This window comes from Haemaphysalis longicornis, unplaced genomic scaffold (genome assembly GCF_048455015.1).
Source record: "Haemaphysalis longicornis isolate Haplotype H1 unplaced genomic scaffold, Haemaphysalis longicornis Haplotype H1 scaffold_234, whole genome shotgun sequence".
Classification (NCBI taxonomy): Eukaryota; Metazoa; Arthropoda; class Arachnida; order Ixodida; family Ixodidae; genus Haemaphysalis; species Haemaphysalis longicornis.
This window is the reverse complement of record NW_027526307.1, coordinates 222357-236000: the sequence shown is the minus strand read 5'-3', so window position 1 is coordinate 236000 and position 13644 is coordinate 222357. Positions and strand designations below refer to the sequence as shown.

The following is a 13644-nucleotide window of genomic DNA, read 5'->3' as shown; positions in this document are numbered from 1 at the left end:
GCGCAATGCCAAGAAGCCGTCAACCAAGTGACCTGGAGAAGAGGAATGTCGGCGAAACGAAGCCCGCGGCGAATCTTCTTCACGCATTTTTCTTAAGTGCTCTCGTTGATAAATATAATGATTTCTGTGGAGGACATTGTAGGTTAAATAGGAACAGTCTGGGAAAGCGACCACAACGCAAAACCCTTTTCCAATCAAGACAAGGTTAATGGTACGGTGCACACAGGGAGTGAACACACGCTTCTAGGCCACAATATGAGTTTAGGGGACTCGGTAAGGTTCCAGCAACAAAGCATAAATAGACGAGTCACAGGCATGGTTTTCAGAAATACGGTGTCTCCTAGCGTGGAAACAATCTGATTGACCGATTATAGCGTTCAACACGCCGAAGCTTTACCTGGGCTACGATGCGCACAGTAGTGGAGGGCGCCGGATTAAATTTGACCACCTGGATACCTTCTACGCGAGCCTAAATCTAGCCAGAGCGGCGTTTTCGCTTTTCGTCGCCATTAGAAAACCAAACACTGTGACCGGGAATCGAACTCGCGTCCTTGGTCACAGCAGCACAGCGCCTCAGCCACTGAGCCACCACGGGGGGTCCTGGAAGAATCTGTCATTTCCGACTGAATTTTCGGCGGAGCGTACTTCCACTGCTGTCAAAACTAGAACTTCATTGTTATTTTTCATGCAGACTGCTTAACCTCTACAAAGACATCGGAGACCTGGAGTGGGCGTTCAAGAAGCGTGGACCGAGGGCGCCCCGGGACCTCGGCGTGGCCTTCTTCAAGATGGGCCGGGACAACAGCGAGGCGCTCGCGTCACACGCGACCTGGGGCCATTACGCCAATATGAACAAACTGCTTAAAAAGTACGAGTTCCACTACGGCTTGCTGCCCGGATCTGGTGAGTCTCTTTGTAGTTGTGCTAATGAATGCGTACTGCTCAAGCAACCACGTAGACTTGCTTGCTCCTCTGCTTCATGGTCTTGGTTTAAGGTAATTCGTACAGTTCCGTGATCGAGTCCTGGTAAGCGCTATTAAGCAACTGTTTGACGAAACAGGACTAGCTCATTTCGAATACGAACTCCTTGTTGTGTAAAGGTGTAAACTGAGGTGTAAACCTCAGTTTACAAAAAAAATACTGAGGTGTAAACCTCAGTAATTTTCGCGCCTGTAGAAAAATCAAGGCAGCTACAACAGGATCCAGGTGAGGGGATTGTGATGCCAGCATTAGCGGTTTCTTACTAGCGTTACACTATGAATCGTCAGTCGAGTAGACGTCGAGGAAACGCGACGCTCTAGCAGAGGCTACTCAAGGTTTACCATGACTTTCACACTCACAAACTCCGTAGGGAAATCAGGCGCTAATGTTCAGGCGAGCAGCCCTTCAAGGAGCGGGCCGCCATGTAGGGTATAAGTACGTTCTCGCCAATGAGCTCAAATATTTTGTATAGACGCGAAGAAAATAACAATAATAAACTGTAAGAGATGATAAGAGATGATTTAAACTTGTTTTATTGATAAAAAAGTGTAGATTGAAAATATAGATTTCTTAGGGATTTTTAGTGGCTTTACGCAAGACGAAGGAGCAAGAACATTTTAGCCCCTTTTGCGGATTCTGGATTCCAAAGCGTAAACAATCCACCTCGCTAGCCAGGCCAGGAGACGAGGAAGGTTGCCAGGCGCTATGCTGCGGCCACTACGGCATGCGATTACAGCCAGCGTTCTTCAATATATGCCACTTGCAAAATTCCGCTTCAGAATCCAGGTGGCTCTTGCCCCCCTGCCACGTTGAAATTGAGGGTGATGATCATGATGATTGCTATTGGTTTCCCCTTTGCAGCGGGGTGATGACGTGTCATCTTACTGATGATGGTGATGATTCCTATTGGTTTGCCCTTTGAAGCGGGGAGGGGCAAGTGTACTGGGGCGCCCCTAGCGGACGAAAATTGAACTTTGCTAAACTATTACTCAAACAGAAACTTTCTGTAAAACAACGCTTGCTTTTTAAACGAGAAGAAATAATAAAGTAAAATTTGCTTTCATTTTTACGGTTCTTCTTTTTATGACTTACAGCAGCAGCCACGCGCACTTCAGTAATACTTAAACTTTTTGTCGACAGACGACAGGCTAGTCAACATGCCCCGTGCATACCCCATCCAGGGGGGAGGAGCAACCGAAGACTGGCTTGTGATACGTGGGGCCTATGGAGAGTTGCCCGACTGACACATATCGAGTAACTCTGATTACAGCCGTTCAGTCTCATACTAATGTAAACTAGAGGGAAATCCTGCGCTGCAATGGCGGACCAACGTGGGCGCCGCCATTGCAACGAGCGACGTTCCTGGCCTAATTGGCTTTGCTAGCCACATGGCCTCTTTGTTTCCTCGAAGCCTAAATCAATAAAAAAGGTAACATTTTTTTGTTCATTGTAATGACGCTTCTAAATATTCTGTGACATATAAAGCTTTTTCAAGCTTCCATTTTACAATAACAAAACAAATATGAACAATTTTTGACGGTAATATTGTGGTTTGGTTGCAGCCAGGGCCAACTTTAAAGCCTGTTTTTGAACCACGCCAAGGACAAGTGGAAAGTGCCTGCTCGCTACAGGACCTAACGCTTGCTGAAGCGCGGCTCCCCTAGACACTGGTGCCAGATTTCCCTCTGGTATATATGAGTGTAAAACTCTATGATTAGAGCGACAGATATTTTGTTAGTATGTACCTGCGCGTCCCAAACGGGTCTGTTGCAAAGTGCGTTACAAAATAGCGGTGTGATACCACGTAGGGTTAAGTGCCCGCTTGATCCACTCGCTACTCCACGGCGACCAATGGTCGATTCGAAAACGGTGTCTCGTTTTTGCAGCGTTTGGAGTGTTCTTTGTCCAGGGGTAGGTTTTGGGGACATGACTTCTTAACAGCGTCCGCAAAGAGCGTACCTATGAATATAGCAAGAGGAGCAAGCCACGGCCAGCGTTCACTACGACTGTACACGAGCTGTCACGGTTGCAGTCGCTGTAATAAACGGGCTAGTAATCACAGGTTCAAAGGGTCAACAGTGAAGTATTACTTTCGTGACGCGGAAAAGAACGAGAGCGCTAAACTGTGAAAAAGAAAAACTGCACATACGACGAGGACACTAGAGAAGATGACTAGACAAACATGGCGCAAACTCCACTGATTTTTATATGAGTGAAGAAACACATTATGAACGAAAATGCCTTCTACGCATGGGCGACATTATAGGGCGCAAAATAAAGAAAAAACAAAATGAAACAATGAAGCACAAAAACAAAATTCACACTCCTGATCACGTGCCAAAACTGAAGTATTTCAAGCGTCTCGCATTTTGAGAACGATATTACTTTAAAGCGTTAATTCTACAGAGGTCCCCTGCAGTGTAGTTGAACTCTAGGGAGAACACTACATATATAATACTTTGTTGCACCCAGGTCATCCCGTGTGGTCAACTGTGGTCACATTCTCAGGCTACCCTGGAAGCATCTCCTCGGGTGACGACTTCTACCTCACGGCCACAAACTTGGTGCGTTATGGGATTGTTGGTAATGTCGGGCACTTTCATCGTGTTTGGTGGCCGACAATGCAGTGTTCAACAGCCGCATTTTGCTCGATTATGTATGTGCTGAAACGCTCATACTACAGGCTTTTAGCGCTTATAAGTACTGGGCTATAAGGCGGGCCGTAGGGCCGTGCATTATTTAGCTACTGTGGGAATTTAACATGCGTCGACGACACATGGGTGTTCGTTGGAAAGAGTTCCGGAGATCCAAAAAGCGTATCTGCTCATCAGTGCGTTGAACGTAAATGCGTCGCATAGGTTGCTAGACCTATGGGCATCAATTACCTACAATGACAATTGGATACTCTTTAAACGTGAAACATCTGACCCTTGCACATTATACATTAGAAATTCTTTTATTTTACATCATTTGAGATACGGGAGACAACGAAAAAGAGCTTCACAAACGGCTCTACGAGCACCTGCCCTTCCTTCCCCCCCAAAATATGAAGTTCAGTATGACACGTTCAAATTTTCAGCAGCGTAGAGCCCACAAATGGAACGGCAAAAAAGAGGAATAAATACACGGAAAATAAGGGGAAAACAAACAATCACCCGCCGCGTTGGCTCAGTGGCTAAGGAGTTGCGCTGCTGAGGACGGGGTCGCGGGTTCGATTCCGGCCGTTGCGGACTCTCCTGTGATGGAGGTGAAAAGCAAAAACGCCCACGTCTACGAGACTTTGGTGCACGTTGAAGATCTCCCGGTGGTCAAAATTATTATCGGAGCCCTCCACTACGGCGCTACTCATCGCCTGCGTTGCGTCGACCAGTTAGACCGTAATATCAATACAATACAATCAGCAGTTTTTGCGATAACAGGAAACGCGTAACCGCCCCACATTTCTTAGGGCAGTAAACGGAAAAACTGAAAGTGCGCGCAATCCTGATAAACATTTTCTCATAACTTCATGAAAAAATTGTTAGTTTTTAAGGAACAGTTTCGTGCGGAAAGAAATATATCTTGCGGTTACCACGCGTAGCCAACGGGAAAAGCCTGCGCTACAATCTGTTTCGATCACTTGGTCCAGAATAATTGAGTTAGAAGGAAAGCAAGGTACACAATTTGACATTAATCTTATTTGCGTGACAAAGATTTGGCAATTCTGCTTTTGTTTCAGCATTTAGATTTCCGTAATTAGTTCTCCAAGCGCCATGCTTTCAAATTGTATTAGTTCGATTGCGACACTGTCTAATATTTTGCGGTAAGGGACGAAGTGATGTATTTTTATTACGTTATGTGTCAGGAAGAGCTTGGTGGGAGTGTAGGCACAAGAGTTGGTAGATGTATTTCTTAAGTGTCTTGCTTTGCAGGGCATGAATCACATGTACATTTAGGCTATGGGATTGCCTCTCATAGGGTAGCAACAGTTATTTTGCGAGTAAAATAGCACATTATATCAAATGATTTTCACTCCTGTGGGCAGCATGGTTTCGAAAATTAAGGTTAATCGAACTATTCTCCAAGATTTTGACTTAATATGGTTGATTCGTGTTGTCAAATAGCGTTGACGTAAGTAAAGGACGATTTATTGCAGATCTCGTATAGACAGATCCGCATTAAACACGGAGATGCTCGTTTGCACAGCACTACAAACGTGAGGCCGAACGTTCGGAACCCCATACAAGCCACGGCCTCCGCATCTACTTCGTCACCGTGCCGTTGCTGATTACGGAGGCCGGTTGCATAAAGCGCGAGACACGTGGACGGCTGGTTCATGCGATTCGCATGCCACTGATTGTTACGATGGTCACCACGACTAGTCATAGGCGTAAATGTGAGACACATTATCCAAAGTGCGCGTGCGATGCGTCGTCGGCGTTGTCTCGCCCACTGTTTCCGTTGTGTGGTGGCCTCCCGGTCTAGGCGCGTTCCGGCCGATTGAGAGATGTGCAAGAGAAATCGGAGAAGGAAAATAAAACATTTAACAACTTGATGTGAAAATGAATAGTGCGATTCTTTTATACATTGCATTTTGATATATTCAGTACAGCGGTGTGGGAACATATTTTAGCAAACATGATTCCGCTCGTCCATGCTGTAGGTACCGCTGGCAACATGTGTCTATCAGGGGGAAAGTGAACAGGTCGGCGGTGGCCACAGGGAAGCACAACCCAAAATGCCTGGAATTGCAACTGGTGCCTCCATGGGGCTTTGAAAGAAAATTTCTCAGCTACTACACCTTTGGGCTCTCATTGGCTGTGGCCGCACCACGATCGCAACGATGGCCTGACTCCATTTGTCTTTCCAGTCGCACGTCGTGAGCCTCCTCCGACCAGCAAACGACGCCAAAACCACTCCTAACAATAACTCGTAACGATAGGTAGTATGTGAATTGCATGCACCAATTGTCCATGTGTCGCGCCTTAAACCCCGTAAAAATCGTCCGGCCGCTGCACCCGCCCGGTGATTGAAACCCTGATGTGGCTATTAAAGCAATATCTCTGGTTTTGAAAGCTTTAAAAATTACATTTTTATTTGTTGAGATCATAAATGTCCTACTTAAAAGTGACTGTGCTCTATAAATGAATTCGCAAAGACGTGGTACGTTTTCGTTACAATTATTGTCGTATAGCCGCGGTACTATTATTAAAAATAGCAATCAAATTACAAGTCATGGCGTTTGTCTTAATGCTGAAATGCTCAATGTGGCTTGATTTCTGCCAGTGTACGAGAAAGTATCATTTCATCGCTTATATTTTGTCGCTGGCTAATACGAAAAAGGTTACCAGGAATATTTGTTGCCACCTACACGCACCTGCAGGCTATTCTGGGCACCGGCGTTCGCAACCAGAACGACAACCTGTGGAGCAGAGTCAGTCCCGATAACAGCGTGCCGTCAGCCTTCCGCAGCCTTGCGGCGTGCCGACTCGCCAGGACGGCTCAGGAATGGCTTCAGATATACTCCAAGAGCAGCAGCGGCACGTGAGTCGAAAACTCACGTTTTTTTTAACGACGATGCTCAGTTATAAGAGAAATCAACAAGAAGATAATGTCGCCGACCAGAGTTTCTCAGTCCTTGTGGATACTACGGCAGTGACTCTCTACTACCCACACCTCAGTTCGGAAACCAATCATACGCTGTGGCTCAAACTCTCCCCACGGAGCTACAGCTGAGAACGGAATACCGGCTATGGTGTCCTCGGTACGGTACACTCAAAACCATAAAATGCTTTGCGGACACTTCTTCAAAAGCATCCTGCATTGCACAACGGCTGTAACTCGGCAAAAACAAATCTCGACGAAGACGCACTGGCTTCGCTTGCGGGGACCGGGAAATGTGAGTCGTGTTGGCCCGTGGTTTACGCTATAGTGGTGTGGACTTTGTATTTAAAAAGGTTGGCGAGTAGACACGAGAACCTACCGATAGAAAGTAACCTTCAGGTAACTCCTGCGACGTTGACGTGGGGGGATCCAATACAAACTGCCCTTGGTGTACTGACGGAGAAATCCGGGCTAGTAGCTAAAGGTTCATCTTCACAGCGCAAGAATTGACGGGAAAAAAGAAAAAGGTGGACAAAACACGCGCTGAATTCAACTAATCTTTTATTCAAGGAACACAAACATATAACGTTAGTGCACGAACAAAAATATTGATACAAAAAATAACGAGTCAAACCTGATAAAAGCATTTCCGCATGCGCGCGGTATCGTTATCGCGTTATCGCTCCTTCTTTGTCCCTTCTCGACGCCGAAGTTGCGTATCTAGAGGAGTGTGGTATGAGAGACCATGTGCCCGAACATGGTCTTTTGTCGGTTTTGATTTGTTATTTTTTCGTATCTATATCAACATGAAAGTGTTTTATTCTCGGATACACGAAGATTTCGCTGACGTCATATCCGGCGCGGAAATGACGTCAGTACAACGAAGCAAGTGGCGTGCAAAGGGTGCCCTCCTACACACAGGGTGTTCTTGCGGGGAAGCAACCTCTATCTGTAACGAATACATTATACATTATAATATTGTTCATTTTCGTGTTTTATGTTTTAACACAAAAGTGGTTTATGCCGCGATACCCCTAATATTTCACTGACCTCATGTCCGTCACGGAAAAGACGCCAGTAACCTTTGCCGAAGCGATCCGACAGCACGACGTGGCTCGCCAAGCACACCCACAAGACAGCCGCCGACCCACAAATCATGCTCAGCTGCAGATTTCGCTGCACATTTCACTTTCGTGTTTGGCTGATTCCTATGACCGAGGAATAAACCAATTTTTTTTGTTCGGCCGCTGTCGTTATATGTTTATGTTCCTTCAATGAAAGTTTAGTGGAAGCTCAGCGCCTGTCCTGTGCTTTCTTTTCCTTTGCCGCGTCGGTTTTTGCGCTGAGAAGATGCCCTTAATGCTGTGCTCGACGCCCCCTTATATCACGTCGTGCCGCGTTGGGACAGCAGGCGTCTATACCGGTTCCACCTGGTTCCCGGCTGCCCCGCTTCCAACCGCCGCGTGAAGAAACCCAACGCCCGCATGCGTCAGGACGGCTGCGGACTAGCCAAGCACCTTCGTTTCGTCGAGAACAGAACGGAGAAAAAACTGTGGTTGATTTCTCTGTCATAAGAATCAGTAAAACACGAAAGTGAAATGCCCAGCGAAATCTGCAGCTGAGCATAATTCGCGGCCGGCGGCTGTCTTGTGGGTGGGCTTGGCGAGCTGCTTGATGCTGGAGGGTCGCTTCGGCAAAGGTGTCCTGGGCTCATTTCCGTGACGGATATGACGTCAGTGAGATCTTGGTGTATCTCGGCATAAACACTTTCGCGTTAAAATATAAAACCCGAAAACGAACAACCCTACCTATAACGCACTCTTTAGAACTAAAGGTTGCTTTCACGCCAGAACACCTTGTTTGCAGTGGTGCACTCCTCAGAGGCCGGTTGCTTCGTAGGTACTGGCGTCACTTCCGTGACGGATATGAAGCGAGTGAAATCTGTGTTCCCCGGAATAAAGCACTTTCATGTTAAGCAGGAAACACCGAAAAAAGGGCAGGTCGTCCCTTGTGTTAAAGTCTGACATAAAGGCAAAATAAAAGTTTTATTTATTAAAAAGACCGTTTTGTCATGATAACAACGATACCGATTTTATGGCAAACCTTAAAAAACCGGCGGTGTTAAGAAGCAGTGGCGACTCCAGAGCCGCTTTACGTTATCTTCTCAATGACGTAACGGAACCTTGTTTGTGCAATAACGCAGGCATAAGCCACTGCAAAGATACATGACGGGCCGATTGTAATAGGACATCTAGCTTCGTGCTCCCGCTTTCCTTAATCTTTAGCTATCCCGCTTCTCTCAAGATTCTGTGGGTATGCATAACTTTTCTTTAAATTTCAAAACGAGACACATATGAAGGTTATAGCGACATAACTAACAAAAGAATAAACAATGCAGCTGCGCCGCGTACGGACGCACACCTTCTGCGGATTTCACATGAGTCATGCACGCTCCATAGTTCTTTCGCATTCACAGACACACATGGCATGCTGCGGAAATCGTCGCCCTCGCGCTGAGCTGCACCTGCTTTGACCACCATCCCCTGTGTGCACTCATCGGGGTCAAGTGAGCTTGAGCCGGTGTACTCAGTCTGAGTACACTCATTCGTGAGTACGATGAGGAGAACACCCAGATTAGAAAAGTATCTAAGACTACCAGTGAATAAAGACGTAAGTGCAGTACACAGTACTCATGAGTACATAGTCCCCATGGATACAGGGCTCATGAGTACTGTATTTGCGAGTACTTGCACTCGGGAGTACATGCACTTATGAGTACAGAAGTGCAAACAAGTTTTATAGAGAACTCGAGTCCGGAAGCGCATGTACGAGTCGCCAACAAGCGGTGCCGCTGTGCCGCTTAACTCGCAAGGATGCTAAAATCAGATAACAAAAACTGCGCTTCTCTCCTTTTCCGATCCCTGTCTGGCGCTGTTAGCGTTTTCGGCAGTCGCTCGCTAAGAGGTCATGGTTAAAAGGCAAAATGTGGGTGACGGCCGGGCGGGCAACGCAGTCGCAGCTCCTCTTCTCCTATGGCACGTGTTGATTGTCGCAGTTATTTTTTGTTTACGCGGCCTGAGAACGCGTGGCGGCTTCGTTCTGCTTTCTTTGTTCAGGTTGTTTAGGGCAGATGAGGCGAAGGCTGGTGACAATGCATGCACTAGGCGTACTGAATTCGATCTTTCTCGGTCTTCAGCAGTTCGCCTAGACGTACGTCGCGCTGTGTGGTCATTGTGTGAGCTGAACCGCTCATTTAAACAGTTGCGATTAACAAACATGATTAGCATGAAATGAACTGCATAATTTCTGACGCGTAAATGACCCACACCGTTCCGCTATGTGCATTCAAGTGATAATTTTGCTGATGTATATGCTCCAATCTGGTTTTATTAGGCTCCCGTTTTAAAGCATTTTGCTCAATTTTGCTAGGAATATGGTCTCAAGCAATGCCGAGTACAAATGAACATATGGCCCCAGGGTGCAGGCATGGCGGTGGAATTTCCCCCTGCAATCGGAAATGAAACATCCGGCTACACCTAAAGCCATTTCTGGGTTGTGAATAGGGCAACATAACGCCTGCTGAATGCCTTCGACGTCTCTTCTTTCGGTTCGCATTGTCGAAGAGCTGTGGCGTCTTTCCGCTGGAGGAGCGTACTGCTATCGAATGAATTTGATCTATCTCCTACTCGATGCGCCACTTCTGGTTTATGACACCGTGTAATGAGAAATCTGATGCCGACGGTGAATTTCGGTGGTTGTTCTTTGTCTACCTTCATCTACTCTTTACGGCCGGGGCGACCACCCCTCGCTAGCAACTCCTGCCAAATTTAAACTCGCACTGTGACAGGCCTGGTGAAGGGGCCGTTGTTATATGAACGCCAACGCCAAATGCCGGGCATTTAACTTAACCTCGCCTCTTGGAACATCTCGTCAAATATGTGGCTTGCATATAACGACGCCACCGCACTTCTTGATCTATGGCTGTCAGCTTCATCAGCGCTGCTCGAGAGTAGAGCTGCAATTTCTAACCGTGAAACCAACGCACCAACACTACAACTACAGTGACGTCAGTGCATGCTATCACGCCTCTAAAAAACTCGTCTGAGGACTCTGTTTTCCAGTACACAAAGCAAGGCAGAGCAGTTGGACAGTGTTGTAACGGCTGCCAAGCACCCGCAGCAACTGGGGACACTGCGGCCCTCGACTGCGAGCGATGCACCTCCACGCATCCGCCCCCCCCCCAACTCCACCTATACCCAGACACCCTAATCAACCAGATCTAGGGAAATCCCTGATGTGGAGAAAGTTTCTGCGAAGGAAAGTTTGAAGTTCACCTGAATGCAGCGGTACTGCTACAAAGGAAAGCTATTCAGCTTTCTCAGAAACTTCGCAGTTAAAAAAAAGTCGAATCTTGACCAGGGCGAATTTTTCTTCAACTGCCAATATTCTGAGAAACATTTATTGCTTTCTTTTGTAGCTGTACGGCTGCATTCAGGTGGATGTCAAACGTTCCTTTGCGCATACACACACACATACTGCTGGGACTGGGCCACCTCATGTCAGTCACCACAGTTGCGATGTTATAATGCTCAGTCCGCTATCCACACGGCGCAGACCAGAGCGACGAAGTTGCCGAGTCGACGGTGATTTCAAGCAGCATATATATGCAATATATACAAAGGCAGCAAGAGCGTTACGTGGCTCGCACAAAGGCGATGGTACTTCTCAACTCAGTGCCTCCGATAATAGGCCGCCACACTAACGCTGCTTCCGGGGTGGTTTTATACCCCCGGGGTTCCGTTGCAGCCGCAAACAGTTCGAATCCCTGCAATCAGGACTATCACTGGCCGCCGTTTGCATCCGGCTAATGGAGTCAAAGCGGTTGCCTCAGCCGAGCTGCCACGACACGGAAAGGGAAGGCGACGCAGCGGCGCCGTCCCCAGGCGGTACTCGCTGCGTGTCCGCCGCAGGCCGCCGGCGCCAGGCATGATTCAACCCAGCCGTCGCGGAGAGAAAAGGAGGCCAGGCTCGGCGGCACTATTTCCAGCCAATTTGGGGCACGTCTGCGGTGGGCCGTTTTACCTAGGCGCGAATCGGCCCCGCCGTCGGCGCGTCGCCAGAAGCAGGGAATTTGTGCCGGGTGCTCTGGCACCGCAACACGCCCACCCACACTAAAATGAGTGGTTGAAGGGAGACAAGTGTGGGTTTTGCCCGGGCTCCTAATGGAAACGTATTTGTTTATTTATTTATTTATTTATTTTTATTCAGTTATATATTTGTTTTTTTTTTTATTTAAAACATACTGCAAGCCCGTTGAAGGGCCCAAGCAGGAGGGGCTTCACCTAAGCTAACCTAACCTAACCTAACCTAACCTAACTGGCGGCAGACAGCCCTCTGCTGCTGCAGGGCTCGGGGCGCAGCGGAATGACTCAACTTCGGTGGCTGAAAACGGCTCTCCGAGTTGAGGCTTGGCCTGGAGAAACGAAACCTGCAGCCGAGGTCTCCTATTGCCCTGCTCTGAGACTCAACGAGCGCCACTACCTAAGGAACCTCACGAACTCGGAAATAGCATCGCGTATGTCTGTACTATGTTCGTTCCGTGTGCAGAGAAGCACTGCCACAGCGCCGCAGGCGTTACGGCTATCGTGTATAAAATCCGCCCTCTCGCGTCGGATTGTTCGCATTCGTTTTGCAGCAGCGAATCCACGCCGTCACTCTGCTCGAGTCCTACGTCTGTAACCTCTGTAACCTCCTCTGTAACCTCGCCCGTAAGGTTATTGTTTCTGCAATGCGTCGGCTCTTCTTTCGCCATGCAGTAAACAAGTTAGGTTGCCTTCGGCGTCTTGTCTTCTTCAACAGGCAGCAACCTTTGCTGGCCGCTCTTCATCCCGCTACTGGACCACGGATGACGGAGGCGGCGTAGCCCGGTTTGGGAACACCTTCGCGAATGCAACAGAACGTGCAGTTTAGCAACGTGCGGGTACGAGCGAGTTGGTAGTCCATTGTAAGTTTGTTGAGCGCAGCAAAGAGAACAGAGGACGAGGGATACAAGGACGAGCGCTGGTCCTTGTATCCCTCGTCCTCTGTTCTCTTTGCTGCGCTCAACAAAGATAGAACCTGCAGTTACACACAAATAAAGTGCTTTTAGTGCTGGGCTATATTACATCACTCCTCCCAATAACACGTCACTGTAGCACAAAATTTCATCTTTCTTCAATTTTTCTCGGTTAAAAAATGGCTCCAACCCACGCTGTGAAGGTGGTTGGAAAGCAAAGCTGTAACGACACCCACAACAATGGTCCATGCGACGTCACTTGTATTCACACACGTGACTCTACGAACAATGAAACGAGAGATGCTGGCAGCTGTTATCTGGGATTCGAGGGGGCGGCGTCTCGAAACAAGCAGCGTCGGCCACTGTCTGGCTTGTGCGGTGGACGCCGCCACTCTAGCCCGGCCGTGCGTAACCTCAAAGAAAAACTCCCACCTCGCCTCGCGGGAACCCCTGTGAATATGCGACGCATAGGCGGAGCGGCGAAGGGACCGCGTTTTATAGCGCGCATAACATTGAGGGGACTGCGTAAGACGGTCCCAGTCGATGACGACGTTGGCGTATTTGTAAAGCGGCGTGGACTCTAGGTGTTTGAGCCATGCGTGGATGTTGCTTCGCCGGAGAACGGCACAACGGTTATATGCGCAGCGCGCCCGAAGGAGAGGAAACCGCGGAAGAGAGAGTACTGCACATGCGCCGGCCCCAGCGCGTCTGCCGCGGCTATGACGCAACACAATCCAACGCAATCCACTTTAATCCAATCAAATCCAATCCAAATCCAATCCAAGCCAAGCCAAGCCAAGCCAAGCCAAGCCAATGCAATCCAATCCAATCCAATCCAATCTAATCCAATCGAATCGAGTCCAATCGAATGCCCCTCGCGAGGGAGTGTTCGCTATCGGAGAGGAGAGGGGGTGAGCGGCGGAGAGCGCAGCTGGCGCGGCGAGGAGAATGGGGCAGGGGTGGACAACGCCGATGACGAAGACAACGACGACGACGTCGGAGGGACAAGGCGAGTGAATCAGATG

General features: G+C 48.3%; 1 protein-coding gene across 4 annotated transcripts in view; it reads left to right on the top strand.

The window, feature by feature from the left end:
• The window catches only part of LOC144172563 (putative phospholipase B-like 2), a 103997-nt gene that overhangs the window by 16103 nt on the left and 74250 nt on the right, over positions 1 to 13644 (top strand). For all 4 annotated transcript variants that reach the window (XM_077701233.1, XM_077701230.1, XM_077701231.1 and 1 more), the window contains exons 5-7: positions 692 to 903; positions 3454 to 3545; positions 6344 to 6504. In XM_077701233.1, the coding sequence (XP_077557359.1) occupies positions 692 to 903; positions 3454 to 3545; positions 6344 to 6504 (465 nt within the window). The remainder of the gene's footprint in view (positions 1 to 691; positions 904 to 3453; positions 3546 to 6343; positions 6505 to 13644) is intronic.